General features: G+C 46.2%; 2 protein-coding genes across 2 annotated transcripts; both read left to right on the top strand.

Moving 5' to 3' along the window:
- Positions 1-935: 935 nt before the first annotated feature.
- Positions 936-6,553, top strand: LOC106495074 (keratin, type II cytoskeletal 75-like). Its single transcript, XM_067314064.1, has 9 exons — positions 936-2,130; positions 3,112-3,326; positions 3,883-3,943; positions 4,141-4,236; positions 4,482-4,646; positions 4,878-5,003; positions 5,412-5,632; positions 5,895-5,926; positions 6,045-6,553. The coding sequence occupies exons 1-9, from the start codon at positions 1,489-1,491 to the stop codon at positions 6,239-6,241; spliced, it is 1,755 nt and encodes a 584-aa protein (XP_067170165.1). The 5' UTR covers positions 936-1,488; the 3' UTR covers positions 6,242-6,553.
- A 3,667-nt stretch (positions 6,554-10,220) lies between these two features.
- LOC106495069 (keratin, type II cytoskeletal 5-like) lies at positions 10,221-13,974 on the top strand. Its single transcript, XM_067314061.1, has 9 exons — positions 10,221-10,768; positions 11,284-11,498; positions 11,802-11,862; positions 11,989-12,084; positions 12,316-12,480; positions 12,735-12,860; positions 13,111-13,331; positions 13,614-13,648; positions 13,754-13,974. Exons 1-9 carry the CDS (start codon positions 10,271-10,273, stop codon positions 13,957-13,959), a joined length of 1,623 nt encoding a protein of 540 aa, XP_067170162.1. The 5' UTR covers positions 10,221-10,270; the 3' UTR covers positions 13,960-13,974.
- Positions 13,975-17,876: the final 3,902 nt, after the last annotated feature.

A 17,876-nucleotide genomic window follows, 5' to 3' on the forward strand; every position in this document is an offset into this window, starting at 1 on the left:
TGCAAATGCAACGCATCTGAAAGAAAGCAGCTGTGAAAGCAACAGGGACACAAAGTACTTCTGGGGGGGTAATCAACCGTGCTACCTTGCAAGACAGAGGTAGTTCAAAGCCTAACGCCCCTCCACAGTGGTGATTCCTCGATATTAAATTATCCCTGTATTGCGGCCAGTGCCTGCTCAGGCTTGCAGATAAGAGGGGAGGAAGCTGTTTGGGGGGAAGTGTTTGTAATTTCATTCTGCTTCTATAAACAAAGTATGTATGAATCATCTTTTCCTGAACTACCTGAAACACAATGAGGACCAAAAATGCTTGCCACCTCTCAAAACGAAGTTATTTTTCACATTTTCTATTTGATTTCTTACTCGATCTGCCTGCAATGCTAAATGCAAAACAAAGGGCTGCATTGGTACCTGAAGCTGAGAAAGGGAAGACCCAGGGTGTCTCAGTGCGTCCGGATTGCTACTGGTGTGGATCTAGGCAGGGGGGATCCTGCAGAGCACTTTTCTAGCGAATTCAAGCATGCAGAGTCACACTTTCAGATACGTGGTGCTTGCCTGAAAAAGCTGATTAAACCTTTGGGAAACTACACTACAGCCATGTACATAAATTGTGAATTGGGAACAGCTCTGGAGCACTCCACTTCGATAGAGCCAGCGGATTCAAAGCAGTTCCCATGCCCACAATCTTTCTTCCTCCTTCCTCTTTTTTTTGTTTTGTTTGTTTGTTTTCATCCTCCTAAAATACCGAATTTGAAACCTTCAAAGCCAAGGTATCAGTACAACTATTTGTGAGAGTGCTGAATGGTAGCCATGAACATTGCTGCCAAAATCCGCGCGTGAACAAAGGACTTTGTCAAAACTTTCTGTTTTCATTCTTGTATTTTTTCAAGTGACAGAAGAATAAGTCTGCAGAGGCAGGATTTTCAGAAGAGCTCAGGATGCTGAGCCTATACAGAGCTGGAAGCAGAGATATTTTTGCAGATCTTCTGTTGCTGCAGCATAGAGGGGACCGAACAGTACATTTCATCCCCAAAACCCACAATAAAACAATTTATTCTGCTGCAGGGCATACTGTAAAACACCGCTCTGCCTGAAACAGATTCCTTTGTATAAAATACAAAGAACTGTAACATTTTAAAACCCTGCTTGTGAACAGAAAAGGAGTGAAAGCAATCCAGAGGGATAAAGTTTTCAGGTGAGAAAGCTGGTGAGTGACAGGAATTTTGAACGGTGTTTTCCTCTCCGTGCCCAAAGTCACTCACTGCAACTGTCGAACCCTTTGATATGGCGAAGAGTCTGGCTGTCTACAAAGATGGCAGAAGGCGACAGTTATTTCCAAACAATACCACTGTTGCTTAGAACCTGGCTACATTATTTCAGAAGGGCGTGTGTGCAGAGTGAGTTCACTCTCCAGAATGCTGTCGAACATGCCAAGCCTAATTAATCAGAAAGATGATCCACCTCATCAAACCCATCCCAGTCTCATAAATGCATAAAAGGGCTCTCCTGAGCCCGTGCAGAGCACAGGTTCATCTTTTTTCCCTCCTACTCCTTGCTCCAGGCCAGCACCTTTGCTCCTTTATTCTTGCTGTAGCATCCATCCCAAACCAAAAACCAGCAATGTCTCGCCAGTCCACCGTGCGGATCCAGAGGGGAAGAAGTGGCTTCAGCACTGCTTCTGCCGTTGTCCCAAACACCTGCCGCACCAGCTTCAGTTCACGCTCCGTCACCCGGGTCGGAGGCTGCAATGCTGGCAGTGGGTTTGCTAGGGTTGATGGTGGCTTTGGAAGCAGGAGCCTCTACAATGTTGGTGGATGCAAGAGGATCTCTGTGGCTGGACGGGGTGGTGGCTTCTATGGATCTGCAGGTTTTGGTGGTGGCGCTGGTAGCGTGTATGGTTGTGGTGGTGGCTTTGGCATGCCAGTTAACACTGGCTATGGATATGGTGCATTTGGTGGTGGCATGGGTGGCCCTGGATTCCCAGCTGGGGGCATCCATGAAGTCTCGGTCAACCAGAGCCTTCTGAAACCTCTCAACCTGGAGATTGACCCCAGCGTCCAGAGGATCCGAAAGGAGGAGAAGGAACAAATCAAAACCCTCAACAACAAATTTGCCTCCTTCATCGACAAGGTGAGACTCTTTTCTTAAGAGCCTTACGAGCCCATAAGCTGATCAAGAAGGACTTGGAAATGAGGAATTAAACTGGAACATGACAGAGACCCCAGAAATTCCAGGGAACGGTACCTGCTGCGTAGTGGTTGCTATGAATTAATCATCTAGTATTCAAGGTTCTCCTCATTTGCTACTTGTCATTAGTAGGCAGACGAGAAAGAGAGCTCTAGGAGACGATTCCATCCTTCTGGAGATGTTGGGCTCTCTGCATTGAGCATTGTAGGAGCCTTCGCAACAGGCTTTTAGATGGTTACAGTAAGATGAGAGCAACCCATCTAAAAGGACTGAGAGAGCAATTACGCAAATTGGCACTAGGGAGAAGTAAGTTTCTCATTGCGTGAGTTTTCCTAAAAGACATTTAAAGCCATCAGTGAAACAGTGCTGATATGTTTGGACTGTTACTTCAAAATAGCAAAATCCAACCTGACACTCTCTGTCTGCTTCATTTCCTTGTTGTATTAGATGCACCAGAGCATCTGGTTTATTTCTGTTCCAGCTGAACAGCTCCTCTTTGCTTTCAAGGATAATGCTACCTTAGTTTGGAAATTTTGAGGGGGGGGGCTATTATCTGAGAGGAGGGGGAACTGGCACTTTACTATTCTTTTCTGACTAAGAGCGCAAATCCTGATTTGATCTTTATCTGATTTTGCATGCAGCATTCACACAAAATGTTTGCAACTTGTCATGTTTTAGCAAAAGGAAGAAGTGGAAGCATGGTGCAGAGAAATCACTACTCAGAGTTAGTTTGCAATACTGAGCAGGGTCCCTGTAATCAAATAGCAAATTCCTGCTTCTACCAGATGAGAATGTGGGTATAAAGACTGGAAAGCTGGAAAGGGCACTCTATCACCTCAGCTAGTACCGAGATCCAGTATTTGCAAGGAAAGTTCTCCAGAATCACTGCTCTTTCAGAACACTTCAGGATATTTCTGCTTGCAGGTCCGATTCCTTGAGCAACAAAATAAAGTGCTGGAGACCAAGTGGAGCCTGCTTCAGGAGCAGGGAATGAAAACAGTTAGAAACAACATTGAGCCGCTCTTTGAGACCTACATCAACAATCTCAGGATGCAGCTGAACAGTTTGCTGAGTGACAAGGGAAGGCTGGAGGGAGAGCTGGTCAACACACAGTACCTGGTTGAGGATTTCAAGAAGAAGTAAGTCTATTGAGTTAGTGATCTACCTACCTGTGTAGGTGCAGTCCTTCTCCATTTCCCATCCTTAAGCCAACCAGGGAACCCAGGTGAGCCTCTAAAAAATATACCGGGACACAGAAAATCCTAACAGCAAAGACTGTGCCATTTTCTCAAGATATATGGTAACGGAGATCCAAATACACAAAACGTTTAGGGAATAATTTAGAATATGATCAAAGACTTATTAACTAAATTACCTACTGAGAAAAAAATTACACACTAGGTCTGAGAGTTTCAGGATAGCATCCTTAATTTGCTTAAGAAAGGCAGAAGGAGTATGACTAACAGCCAGAAATAGGAAAAAAGGAAGAACAGAGATTCTTTAAAAAGAAAAGTGATGTACTTGTTTTAACTAATTTAGCCTAGGAACTTTGCTCATGGTCTCTTGTTCAGATGCTCTGTAGGAGAAAAGAGCATTGTATGCAAAATGCTCTTAAGGAAGTTCATTCCAACAAACTAAAATCACCTCCATCTGTTACTTGCCTAAACAAATGCTCCTTCTGCCTCCCTTCATTAGGTATGAAGATGAAATCAACAGGCGTACAGTTGCAGAGAATGAATTTGTGACACTTAAGAAGGTGAGAGGAAATTGCTGAATACAATTTAACGATTACTTGTAGAGCTCTAATCATCTGTTCATTTACAAATCTGGTCGTTCATATTCCAAAAGCTTTTTTATGGCTTCTTCCCTGGACTATTATACCAGAGATAAGCACAGTCCTGACTTGCTAATAAGAGTGTTTAAATCACATTACCTAAATATCCCCTCTTCCAGGATGTAGATGCTACCTATATGAACAAGGTGGAACTACAAGCCAAGGCAGATGCGATGTCTGAAGAAATTAATTTCCTGAGAGCCCTCTATGAAGCAGTGAGTACAATCACCTCCCTCGTCATTTACACCCTCAGAGTTAAGAGCTTCCCTCCCTCCTTTCCTCTGAAAGCTTGTAATTTCTTCCCTCTGGAGATGCTAAATCCTCTCTCTCTTCAGAGTTATACCAACTGTCTTGGCTTAGATAACAATCTGTAGCCTCCCCCAGATCTGCACGCTCATCTGTAAGTATAAGAACGTCTCCAAAGTGAATCAGCTCACCTAATCTCCTGCTCACTTTGCAGGAACTGTCTCAGATGCAGACACAGATCTCTGACACCTCTGTCATTCTCACCATGGACAACAACCGAAACCTGGACCTGGACAGCATCATCTCAGAGGTCAAAGCGCAGTACGAGGACATTGCCAACAGGAGCCGGGCTGAAGCCGAGTCCTGGTACCAAACCAAGGTGAAGGAATTGGGGGTTTCCATTCTGTTACTTCATGTCTTTTCCTGAACCAGTAAGGAATGACTCTTCCAAAAAAACATTGCAAACGCTGTATATTGCACAGCAACAATCCTGCTGCTAGTTTGGGCTCAAGAACAGACACGTGCTTTCCAGCACCCCCCTCCGCACACACTGGGTTCCTCTCAAGCCGATAGGTTTTACCTTGACTGGTTGTTCGTTTCTTCACAACAGTACGAAGAGCTGCAGGCTACGGCGGGCAGGCACGGGGACAACCTCCGCAACACCAAGCAGGAAATCTCCGAGCTCAACCGTCATGTCCAGCGCCTGCGGTCCGAAATCGACAATGTGAAGAAACAGGTAAAGGGCAGCAGAAAACACACGGGGTTTTGCCTTCCTAGCTGTATAACCTGGGCCAATTTACCCCCTTGACTTTGAACAAAGAGGCAGGGAAAAAATCAGAGGAAACCTCGGCAAGTCCTGCTCAGTGTGACCCTCTTTCTCCCAAAACAGAACTCCCACTAAAACCAGTTAGCCTGATGGTGCTGTCAAAATGAACAGAATTGGGGCAAAATGATAAGGAATGTAAGCAGGTTTGGGGCTGGCAGTTCGGCTCACAACACAAACCTTTTCTATGACCACTAACCTCAGATCCCTACAGGTTAAGCCAGTCCTCACTGCTCAGATCAGACCTTGTGATTTCAGGGCAGAAAAAGAACAAGTCTAGGTCCTGGATGGAGAATTTGACTGCTGGTTTCTCTTCTCTAGTGCGCAAACCTGAAAGCGGCCATCGCAGATGCTGAAGAACGTGGGGAGCTGGCCCTCAAGGACGCCAGGGCAAAACTGGCCGAGCTGGAAGATGCCCTGCAACAGGCCAAGGCAGACCTGGCTCGGCAGCTCCGCGAGTACCAAGAGCTCATGAACGTCAAGCTGGCCCTGGACATCGAGATCGCTACCTACAGGAAGCTGCTGGAGGGAGAGGAGTGCAGGTGGGTGGCCAACACATCCCCTCCGATCCTGATGTTGGAGGTGCAAAGCAATGCAAGTGCTGGAGATGTTCAGCAATTCTGAAATGCACAGGCTAAACAGGGTATCCTGGAGGGGGAAAGGGTGGGGTTGGAATAACATTGCAGGAAGCATCCACGAATTATGCCAAGTTTTTACTTTTCTCCTGAAAAGTCCCTAAGAAACATCCTGTATATCCCCCCCCCCTTCTTATCTCTCACCTTGCTGTGTTCTGTCCCCTAACAGGCTGGCTGGAGACGGTGTGCCAGTGAATATCTGTAAGTCACTAAAATACGTGTACTTACCTGATCTCAGCCTTAATCTCTGAGCATGTCTCTGCCCCTGAGGGGCCAAAACCCTGAAAGACTGAAAGCTCTGCCTTTCCCTTTTTTGCAGCCGTGACCAGAACAACTATTGGAACGGGATATGGAGGAGGAAGCAATCTCAGCATGGGAGGGGGAGTCTGCAGCATGGGGAACAGCTTCAGCTGTGGAAGCGGTCCTGGCGTTAGCAACACCGCCTTTGGAGCTGGCAGCAGCTCCAGCATGAATTTTGTCTCAAGCTCCTCAACCAGAAGAAGCTACAGAAGCTAAAGATTTCAGTTCAGATATCTTCGCCAGAAAACACCTTAACACTGGTCCTTTATTAAAGCATAGTTGGGGTCAACAGAATGAGGGCCTAGAGTTAGCCTCCTAAACCCTATGTCTTGTTGCACAAGAGCCTCACTTTAGGAACTGTCTCTCAGCTGTGTTGTCCAGCACGTGCCATGTAGGGCTCTGCTACTGAACACGAGTCCAGCTTTTAAATTCGCAACTTGCTTGTTACAGCTCAGCATTTTTGGCCGGATTTTGTATATAAAATATGTCCCATGACTGTTTGTCTCTTCACTTTCTGGTGTTTGTCTAATAAAATGCATAAGTAATTTATTCTATTGTGTGGACTTTTTAATTAAAGACGTGGAACAGCAAATGCAAATGCAGATAGCAAGCACTTTTCCTAGGCCCTGCCCAGTTAAAGGTGCAGATTTTTGCTCCTCATTCACCTTTCCTGAACCTCCCCATTAGCAGCCAAAACACACAGACGGAGTGTAGCACCAAAGGGAGTTTTACCATTGATTTCAATGCACCAGGTCTTCGCATTGTGCAAGTAAAACCCCTGGAAGCTAAATGCAGGGCACGCCAAGGCAAGAGTCAGGCACAGGGGGAAAAGGAGGTCTAAGATTCATTTACTATGCAGCTTCCAGCCATACTACAGCCAACAACCTGGCTCCCAAGGGGCACAAGGGCACTGCCAAGTGAGTGATGTACCTGTACAAACACATAACAATAGGGAACTAATTACCAGGGGAGTCAGAGCAACCACCCGACTTGTTCAAGACTATCAGTCCATCTAGAAACCCCATTTACTGGGAGCCTTCTCACCTAAGCCTAGACGCCAGCAGCACAAACAGCTGTCTGAGTGGGTTGATGGGATGCCTTCTCCATTCAGAGCACAGCACACTGTCCACCCTGTTTTAGATATTTATTTTGGGCCTTGGATGCTCATGTTCTCTCTCCTTTGACTACAAGCCAGCAGAGGGTCCAGTTTATATGCATTCATGCTACATTGGGGGATGTCTCCCACCCAAAAGCTATCAGAAATATCTAAGGATGGGATGAGCTAATTACAGGAGACTTCGGTGACCTGGATACCTGTCAGGAAGAGAAAGTCTTCAGTATCCAAATATTTCTTCACATTCCTAGAATGCACTGGAGACAAGATCTTGTTTTGAGAAGGCGGAGAAAACCAGAGGAGGTGTAGCAATTTTAGATGTGGTTCTGAGTAATCGGGAGAAACTGAAAAGTAAAAGCAGAGCATCGTTTGGCTGAAAACTACAAAGAAGTGATAGACTTCATTGACCCTGGGAGAGGAAGATGAGTCAAACAAACATAGGGGATTACAAAAAAACACCCAGCCCCCCCATGTATCTCAGTAAGTGCAGGGAATGGGTAGATTGGGACTCTTAGAAAAATACTTGAAGAGATGGGTGAGTAGAAGGAAACTGGCAGTCCCTGAAAGAGAGACTGTATTCAGGTTTGCTTTTGAGACCAGCAGCTTACAATGATTTTCTCAGGTGCTCTGAACTCTGCACATTCCTCTCCATATCCCTCAGGAAATCTCCTTCTCCACAAAACCTTGCAGGTTTGCTGCCAGGTCTGCTGTGGCTCTCCCCTCCTGCTCCACCATCTCTCCAGGCACTTCTCCATGCTGAGTACACAGTGACTTTCTGGGGAGGAGCAATCTCTCTCCTCCCTCCAAATAGCAGCCTGGGCAAGGCTAAGTAATGGTCTTCCTCATTGCTGCCCAGACACACACTCTAACTGAACAGGATGTAATGTACATAGCCAAGAGGCAAGTCAAACAGATGCCATCCGTTGCATCAGCACCTGGATTAGAGTATAGAGATTACAAAACCCTTCATTTAGCATGGGAAAAGAGGAGGCCAGAACGCTGATGTGTCCTGGGCATCGCATTTTAAGCAAGATACCAGAAAAGCAACAGAGACAGCTTTGTATCTCTGGTTGCATGGACAATGTACAGCTGTCCTTGCTCCGCAGCAGGGCTCTGGTCACGACATACCTAACCTTCCGCATGCACTCCTGCTTGACCAGTTAAACAGAGCCATAGAGATGTCCCGGGGCTTGCATTCCAGTAGGAGAGAACAGCCCTCGTTAATTCTAGCACAGCTCAAGTTAAGACCTTAGTCATAACAAAATGAATGCTGCTTGCACTCAGGGGCTCAAATTTGCAACGTGCAGAGGGAACTGTACCTCCAAACTCCCTGATCACTAATTGCTACCTGTAGCATTTTCACAGAGTTCTTCAGGACACACACAATCTGCAGCTTAGTCACAGAAGCTCCTCTCTCTTAGGAACTGCTGCGTGTCGTAACTCCAAATAGCCGAAACACTCCCAGAACAGTTATTTTAGCTTCATTCCAGGGCGTGTAATGAAAACAGTAGAAGAATAGAAAGGAAAAAGAAAAAAAAAGCATGGCTGAGAGGCGAAAAGAGATGATGGGCATCTGCAAATTACCCTCCAGGGACCTTCTGGCCAAACTCAATTGACTGCCTCCGAGTGTGAAATGGCAAGCACAAACATGCACTTGAAAGATGTGTCTGCAAACGCCTGCTCCATATCCCAGTGCCAGCACATGTCTTTTTAATGACTGGGGAAGGTTACAACTTCCCAGCAAGTGCTCTGCAGGTGCACTGCTAACACCTCTGATGAGCAGGTGCTCAGGTTATACATGGGCATCGGCAAGAGAGACGTACCTGGCACGGTGCAAACCCAAAGGGCTGCAGGGACTGAAGGAAGCAGGTCCATCACCAAAGTTATGGGCACCCAGACAAGCTACTGGGAGAGACCTTCGAGCATCTCACCTGTTTTGGGACAAGTGCCCACCTGTACAGTGTTTCTGCACAGTGTGCATCTGGCAATCCAAGATAGCATGTGTGGCTTTCACTGGAAAAATGCACTGCTTCACATTTCCTGGGAGCTATGCAAATAAGAGTAGAGGGAGTTGTCTGAACAGTGCTGCAAGCCCCAATCCTATATTTCCTTGTGAGTAAGAGATACTGGAGAAAAAAGACAACAGACTGGTGTGTGGAGGGCAGCCTGGGAACAGGCTTCACACCGTGTAGAGACAAGGTCACCTAATGAGTCAGGAGACGGCACAAAATCTGTGAAGGTGAAGCCTGCATAAATTGCCAAGTCAGATTTTGTGTTGTAACGGCCAATGGAAACTCCCTCCCAGGGCATATTCTGATATTTCATCACCTGTCAGTCTGAATCAGAATGAAACATGACACTTTCTGCAGAAAGAAAAGGTCTGAATGCCATTCATAAAACTACCATTCATGTCTTTCCCAGTCCCCAGCTGGTTTTTGACAGCTGATGGTCCAAGACTTGTATTAATCCTGGCTGTCCCTCCATCACTTCTTTCTCCCTTCTGTATCTGCTCTGGTTTAAAGGCCTCCTGTTTGGGCAAGAAAACAAGTGTCCAGAATTCCCAACAAGTTGAGGCCTGAGGTGCTGATGCCCTGCTTGGGCTTACTCAGAACCACAGCATCAGGAAAACAAAGACCCACACTAACAAAGTTCTCACACCTCGGACCACTGCACAGTGAAAGAATGTGCCCTTACACAAGAAAGGGATTGATTCACCATGAAATACAGATGAGTGAGCACTTGCCCAACACCGGGAACCATCTGACTGCAGAGGTAAAAGGAAGGAAAGGGAGAAGAATGGCTGTGAACAAGAGGTGAGCAGGCGGTATTTAGTGTTTTCACAGGTATTTCAACAGCTAGACCATGACTGTCACAGAAAAATGCAATTCTTGCAATTCTTAAGTGCTTCGTAGGTGCATGTGCTCACGGTGAACTCACTGTTCACATCGCTGCTGGGTGTGCCAAGCCCAGTTAATCAGTAAGATGAGCACCACACCAGACCCATCCCCAGCTTGCAAGGGTATAAAAGGGCCAGTATCAGCCCAGGGGAGTAAGCTTCAACTTCCCGCCTTCAGCCACCTCCTCACTGCTTTATTCTTTCTACGGCTCTTGCCCTGCTCAGATCAGCTGCCATGTCTCGCCAGTGTGCTGTTAGGAACCAGAGCAAAACTGGCTTCAGTGCTGCTTCTGCCTTCATCCCAAATACCTGCAGCAGCACCAGCTTCTGCTCACGTTCTGCCTCCCAAGGTGGAAGCTGTGGTACCACCGCTGGCTTTGGAAGATTTGGTGGAGGTTTTGGAAGCAGGAGCCTCTACAGCCTTGGTGGATGCAAGAGAATTTCTGTGGCTGGAAGGGGTGGTGGCTTCTATGGACCTGCAGGTTTTGGTGCTGGCTCTGGAATTGCCTGTGGTTTTGGTGGTGCAGCTGGTGGTGCCTTTGGGTTTGGTGGAGGCATGGGAGGCCCTGGATTCCCTGCTCTCCCAGCTGGGGGCATCCATGAAGTCTCGGTCAACCAGAGCCTTCTGAAACCTCTCAATCTGGAGATTGACCCCAACATCCAGAGTATCCGTAAGGATGAGAAGGAACAGATCCAAACCCTCAACAACAAATTTGCCTCCTTCATTGACAAGGTGAGAGATGAGATTTCTTGATTGTTTTGTGCTGATTCTTCAGTGGGAAAACACAAATAAGGACAACTTATATTGTTATCAGCAATTCTGCTCTTCATGCACCACTGTTTCTAACATTTGCAGCCTGGGAGTAAAACCTGAAAGATCCCCAGTTTGAGACCATTCATCCCACTCATTAATGCTGAGATGAGCCCTGCACACAGAGCTTTTTAGATCAATCCTAATATTCTGAGACCAGGCAACAGAGGGCTAATAGTGATAGACGACGTAAGGAGGCAGAGTTTGCCATATGAGCAGGAAAATTAATATCAAATTTGCAATGTCTGTTTCCATCTATTTGGCCTTCAACAATCCTTCTGCTATAGTCCAATCTTTGAGTACGAATTCTCAGGTGTTTCCTGAGTGCTCCTATCTTCCAGCAAGTGCTCTGTACATTGCAGGACTGTACTCTGCTTCTCCAAGGTAAGGTTTCCTGAAATTGCTGCCTTTCTGAAAAATCTACTTCCCCTTTCCAGGTCCGATTCCTTGAGCAAGAAAACAAGGTCTTGGAGACCAAGTGGGCCCTTCTGCAAGAACAAGGGAACAAAACTGTCAAAAACAACATTGAGCCCCTCTTCGAGACCTACATCAACAACCTCAGGAGACAGCTGAACAGCTTGCTGGCAGACAAGGAGAACTTGGCAGGGGAGCTGAACAAGATGCAAAGCCTTGCTGAAGATTTCAAGAACAAGTAAGTCTATTCACCTGTGATCTGCCCAGTGAACAAGGTGGGCTGTGACAGATGCCAGCTCCCCATTGCATCTGTGCAATCAAAAAGAAAAGAATGCCTTTTCTCTGATATCATCTTCTGAGTAATGCCCGGGATTAATTTTGCATATGAGACATACGCATCCTCACTTCCCCACGGCTAAAAGTGGCAGGCAGAAAGTTATACGGCTATATACACAAAAAGTTAGAGCTCGGTCCTGCAAATATTTTTGAACAAAATGACTTCTTTACAAGTCTAGACAAACCCTCCATTTCCATCCCCCAGATATGAAGATGAGATCAACAAGCGTGCAGCTGTGGAGAATGAATTTGTGATCTTAAAGAAGGTGGGTGCACGCTCTGTCTCCTGGCCCTGCTTGTAGTCTGTGTGACCATAGCAAGAAATACGTTCTCTACCTTTTCCTCAGCTCCTCGGAAAACCATTTCATTTCTGCGACGTGTTTCCTCTTTAGGAGGTGGATGCTGCCTACATGAACAAGACAGAGCTGCAAGCCAGGCTGGACTCCCTCATGGAGGAGATACATTTCCTCAGGGCCCTCTATGAGGCAGTAAGCACCAGCATTTACATCTTCCTCACAGTTCACATGTTCTTGCCTTCCTTTTCCCCTCTGTTACGCTTTTGCACAGAATACCACCTGCTGTCTTTACCCTGCCTTAAAGTTTCTTGGAAAAAATCCCTTTGTGCATTCAGCTTTACCTTCTATTTGGGGAGTTTCCTCCCTCTGAACACAAGACATTCTCACTCCTGCAACTCACCCAAATAACTGCTGCTTTTGCAGGAACTGTCTCAGATGCAGAGCCAGATCTCAGACACCTCTGTCATCCTGACCATGGACAACAACCGCAGCCTAGACATGGACAGCATCATCGCAGAGGTCAAAGCACAGTATGAGGACATTGCCAACCGGAGCCGGGCAGAGGCTGAGTCCTGGTACCAGTCCAGGGTGAGTGCCCAGAAAGGAAGTCTGCAAGGGACAAATCACACTCCTGCTCCCAAATTCCCAAGGGGAGGCATGTCTCACTGTGGTTTTTATAATACCAGGTGTTTTCAAATGTAATAATCCTATAAAGCTCAGAAGGTCTAATTTCGGATCAAGGGACCCATGCTTCTGAGAGCAAACCCTTGCATCCCCACACACTGCTTTACTCCAAAACCAATGGATTTTACCTTGACTGGTTGTTCGTTTCTCCACAACAGTACGAAGAGCTGCAGGCTACGGCGGGCAGGCACGGGGACGACCTCCGCAACACCAAGCAGGAGATCTCCGAGCTCAACCGTCACGTCCAGCGCCTGCGGTCCGAAATTGACAGTGTGAAGAAACAGGTAAATGGCAGCAGAAATGGCAGAAGGCTTCTAACTCCTTCTGTGGCCTAATCTTGTAATGTGAAGTTAGACTTAATCCAGGCTGTGATCAGGCCCAGAACACAGATCAGTTCAGGGACAGATAAGATCACACACCTACATGTTAATCCAAACTCTTCTGCATCTAGACCAGACCTCGTGACTTCAGGGTACAGAGAGAACCAGCCTATGTTCTGGATGGGGGATCCAACCACTGTTTTTCCTCCCCCAGTGTGCCAGTTTGCAGACAGCCATTGCAGACGCTGAGCAGCGCGGCGAGATGGCCCTCAAGGACGCCAGGGCAAAACTGGCCGAGCTGGAGGCCGCCCTGCAGCAGGCCAAAGCAGACCTGGCTCGGCAGCTCCGCGAGTACCAGGAGCTCATGAACGTCAAGCTGGCCCTGGACATCGAGATCGCGACATACAGGAAGCTGCTGGAGGGAGAGGAATGCAGGTAGGTGCAATTTTATGTCCTGGTTTCCAGAACTGCAATAGAGTTGCAGACCCTTGTCAGCCTTAAAGGAGACCCCTGGGCTTCTCACCTTCAGAGAGACCCAAAACCTGTTTAAAGGCAAGCAATCTCCTATGGACATGAGCTTTCCTGGAAGATAGCAGCCTTTCCTTAAAACTTTCCAGTTTTTACCAAAAATATTCTAAGGAAATTCTCCTGCATTTTCAATCAGTTTGTGTCCATGGGCTCCTCTTAAATTCTGTCTTTCATTTTGGTCCCTAACAGGCTGTCTGGAGAAGGTGCCAGTGCAGTGAATATCTGTAAGTCCCTTTTAAAGATAGTTTTGTGACCTTTGCATTTGTCTCTCTGCCACTCAGTGGCCAGTGTTCACGGATATCTATGAAGATGGTGTTTTCCCTTTGCAGCTGTGACCAGAACGGGATATGGAAGTGGAAACTGTCTCACCCTTGGAGGCAGCAGTGGATTCGGTGTTGGCAGTGGGGTCTGTGCTGGAGGAATTGGTTTCAGCTCTGGAAGTGGACAAGGCATGGCTGGGTCATGTGTGGGAGGTGGAAGCAGCTCCAGCGTGAAATATGTCTCTACCACCTCTTCAACCAAAAGATGCTATTAAAGTCAGACATCAGTACTGTTAGCTAGCGTGTGCCAGGTTTCGTCTTGTATTGCATGTAGTTCTCACTCTATTATTTGCAAAAGATTTAGAAGTCAAAGTCATCTATCCCTATTTATACAAATCATGTCATGCTCCTGTTTGTTATTTTACTCTCTGAGAGCCTCATTTCCCAGTGTTTGTCTAATAAAAGCCACATGGAATTCATTCTGTTGCATCCTCTTTTAATTCCAAATAATTTACAGGGCTGCAGGGAAAAGAGTGCCAGATACAGCAGAACAGCGTTGAAGGGAAACAGAAGTCACATGCATAACAGTTGAGGCCTTTTCCTCCTTCCTCTAAACTCATTGCAGTCCCAGAGGCATCTCTCATATCAAGGAAGAAAGTGTTTGGATCTACCCTTCCTACCAGGAAGAGAAAGAAAAAGCATTCTTCTATCTTACTTTCTCCATTATAGCATCTCAGCATTTTCATACCACCTTAATCACGCCCCAAACCCTGTAATCTTTCAAGATTTTATGTGATGAGTCATGTAGGAATATAAGTCTAGCTTTGCCCAAGCAAGGAGATAATTCAAATCATGCTGTTCCATAAATGCACTGGCTGCAGGGGCTAGTAAAATCCCATCAGTGGCATCACCATAATTAGAAATGGAAAAGACCTGTTAAATCCCCACACTTTTCCTCCTTGGGATGAAGAATGGAGTGCCCATTATCATCTTAATCAGAAGTGTCTCTGAGCAGATAAGGCACTGCCTACAAAGCTGACAAGCACAGATCGAGACATCTAACAACAACTTGCCTATGTCAGGACAGGTCTCTCCTACCCCAGGATGCAATCGAGTAGCAAAGTTAGTCTTTTCTTTAGCAAAGCATGGCAAAGGGACATTCTCAACATCTCTAGCTTCCCTCTTGTGGCAACTTCAGTCCCATCAGCTTTAAACTAAATGGCCACTGATACCAAGTTAAAAGCAAGCCCCAAGGGAACCTCTGGATACTTTTTTTCCCTGGTAATCACTGCTATGAAAAGTACAGGTTAGAAAATTTTGGTTAGTTTTATGAGCCTGAAGGTTGCCAGCCCATTGTATTAGGTGAGTCTGGTGATTAACGGGTTGGGAAAGGCAGCCACGTGCCAGGCATACCAAACCAATTAGTTCAGTCAACTGAGCTGTGGTCCTTCGCAGACAAGCACATCCTATCAATGTGCATTTAATGACACAATCATGTGAAGTCCACTTTAAATTTAAAACAACAGCAACAATAAAAATTCACATTAAAGCCCACTTCTCATAAGAAGTGAGACAGGTTTTAAGTCGATGATCCTCCCCCCCTCGCCGCCTTTTTTTTTTATAATAAAGCCCCTTAACCTTGACATGTTGGGTGGTTTTAGCACTTCTGAAAGTCAGGAATTAATTTCCATCCTGTTGAAGTCACTGAGGTCTTGGCTGAGGGTTTCAGCCCAGCTCATTAACTCTTTAGGCTGCCAGGAAGAGGTGTTCCCTCTCATCTACTTCTTGCACTTTGGAAAAACATCTATCAAGCTATAGTGTCTGCTACCATACCCACAAGGGATATACTGCTTAATGGACATGAATAAGTAAGGAGCTTAAACTGTCAATCTGGAACCAGAAAAACAAGAGATGAGAGCTAGGAGCAGGCTGCAATTCAAAACAAGGACACGTGCATTCTGCCAAAAACCTTGTGCTCTCCCTTTCTTGGGAGATCATGTGTCTATCGCTTTCTGCCACTTTCTCCAACAGTGCCTCTAGCCCAAAAGGAGCACTGGAATAGAAGTGATTGCCTTGAGGGCGAGATATTATCCTCCACATTCTACTTTCAGACTTATTTTTTATGGTTCTCTTTACCTTCATAAAGGGACATTTAGCAGAGAAAAATCCTGCCCTGTGTCACTTTGGGCACTTAAGACCTAAGGGTCTGCTACAAGTCAGCCATCTGGACTTCCCTAATCCATTTTAGGACAAGATAAGGAACATTCTGGAGAATAATATCTTTCTCCATTGACTGTAGAAGAAACCCAAAAAACCCAGAGCTTAGCCAAAATACCCAATTTCCAGGTAGCTGAGCTGAGATGAAACCCGGCCATAAGCATGATAATGTTGTTCATTAGCTTGGTCATGGAGTTTTCTTTTTCTATTTTCCTTTCAAGGCCACGGTGAAAGCAATTTTAAAATTTGAACAGCAATGTCTAACATCAGCACAGTCTACAACAGCAAAGCAGTGACAGAGGTTGCTCAGCTAAGACAAGACCTTTGCGTTCACCATGATTTCAGGCAAGAATAGAAGAGGATTAGGCTAAATAGCTTTAATACTGTGTCTGCATCTGACACCAGGTGACGAATATTCCTTCAGGCTGGCCCCAGATAATGAAATCTTTGGGCAGAAGTTCAATTATATCATGTACTTCAGCACTCTGCTGAGCACAGATCATCATCTTGCATGGTGGCACCAATGTCACAGCTATCAGAAGGAGGTCACTGCTTCTGTCCTAACTTCCTAGGAATTTGCTTTACTTGTCTTTTTTGTTATTTTTTAAACTTTATGGATTACAAAGGGCTCTTCCTAATGCTTTGCTCTTATAAGTCAAACAATAAATAATTTGACACTTAGAAATTAGACATAGGCCAAATTAATTTCCCTGTTCTACATAGCTAAGAGCTTAGAGAGCTATGAATCTGCACACAGGCTAGGACTCTACATTAAGTATGATTTTAATGGCTGCATATTCCTGATGTGAAGATATCTGAAGCCCTTCCCCCATCAAAGGGTCACACCAGCATGGCATGTTTTATTAGCTGCACTGACTCCTTCCTTTGAACTCCCGTCTTTCATCTCCCCCATTTAATTCATTTCATTTGAACTGGGCATCAGTCCATGGCTAGTGTTAGTTTTTATCCTTTCCCAAGAGGAGGACTGCTCGGTGCTGCTGAGCAGGCGATCCTGACCTCAGCTCTTCTTGCCCTAGCCTTTGCCCTCCCTCATCCCCTGCCATCCCCAGCCCTTCCAAAGCCACCAGGGCAGCTGGCGTCTGGAGATCCCGGCTCTGCTGACTAACCCAGGTGTGGTGGCAATGAGCTCAGCTACAGCTCCACCTAGCCCTCACGGCCGGAGAAAACTAACAGAGAGTACAAGGCTCCCATTCACACTGAAAACTTCTGGAAAGATAAAATGTGCCTTTAATGAGGGCCTGCAGCTTTTCTAGATGGCCTCTTACCACCACCTAGCCCAAGGGCTGTCTTTGTATTGCAGTTGGTGATATATATATTATGTACACTGATACAATGAGGACAGAGGTTGTGCTTATCAGTTAGCTTTTCTTGCTGGTTCCTTCTAAGATCTATGCATTGGTGGTAAATGCCCCCTGGGAACAGACTACTCTCAGCAAGCACCCCATAATAAATGCACGGAGGAGGGTTTCCCATATGCCCATGGTGGGTGGGAGTTGGTTGCAGTATATAAGCTGTAAAGGGATGCTCACCTCACCTTCCCAACAGGTATGAAGAGGAGACCAACAAGCGCAGGACTGCAGAGAACAAGTTTGAGGTGCTCAGGAGGGTGAGGCACCAACAACAAAGAAAGAACACAGTTTTTAAAGGCAAAACGCATTTGAATGCAAATAACCCTTCTCATCCAGCAGTACCAAGCTGGGCAAAGCACTTAGCAAACATATAGTCATTCCTCCTGAAGGAGAAACACCCAGTTGTGCCAATGCTGCCTTGTGTCAGTCACTGGCAATAGCTCGCTCTTGCTCCAAGCCAAAGCTCACATGAGTCCTGGTCTCCCTGGTACCAGATCAGATCCGGGTCAACCAGATCTTGCAGTCACCCCACTGGATGCTCTGCCACTTTTTCAGCCCTTCTGCATTAATTCCCTCCATCCACAGCCCCCCCAGTCCCACCCGCA

The sequence above is a fragment of the Apteryx mantelli genome, chromosome 33, assembly GCF_036417845.1.
Source record: "Apteryx mantelli isolate bAptMan1 chromosome 33, bAptMan1.hap1, whole genome shotgun sequence".
NCBI classification, from domain to species: domain Eukaryota; kingdom Metazoa; phylum Chordata; class Aves; order Apterygiformes; family Apterygidae; genus Apteryx; species Apteryx mantelli.

Excerpts from the sequence above, each read along its gene's own strand:
- LOC106495069 (XM_067314061.1), top strand. The coding sequence starts at position 10,271 with ATGTCTCGCCAGTGTGCTGTTAGGAACCAGAGCAAAACTGGCTTCAGT. Across the intron at positions 12,085-12,315 it reads TCAGGGCCCTCTATGAGGCA|GAACTGTCTCAGATGCAGAG; the intron begins GTAAGCACCAGC and ends CTGCTTTTGCAG. Across the intron at positions 13,332-13,613 it reads CTGGAGGGAGAGGAATGCAG|GCTGTCTGGAGAAGGTGCCA; the intron begins GTAGGTGCAATT and ends GGTCCCTAACAG.
- LOC106495074 (XM_067314064.1), top strand. The coding sequence starts at position 1,489 with ATGCATAAAAGGGCTCTCCTGAGCCCGTGCAGAGCACAGGTTCATCTT. Across the intron at positions 2,131-3,111 it reads TTGCCTCCTTCATCGACAAG|GTCCGATTCCTTGAGCAACA; the intron begins GTGAGACTCTTT and ends TTCTGCTTGCAG. Across the intron at positions 3,944-4,140 it reads AATTTGTGACACTTAAGAAG|GATGTAGATGCTACCTATAT; the intron begins GTGAGAGGAAAT and ends CCCCTCTTCCAG.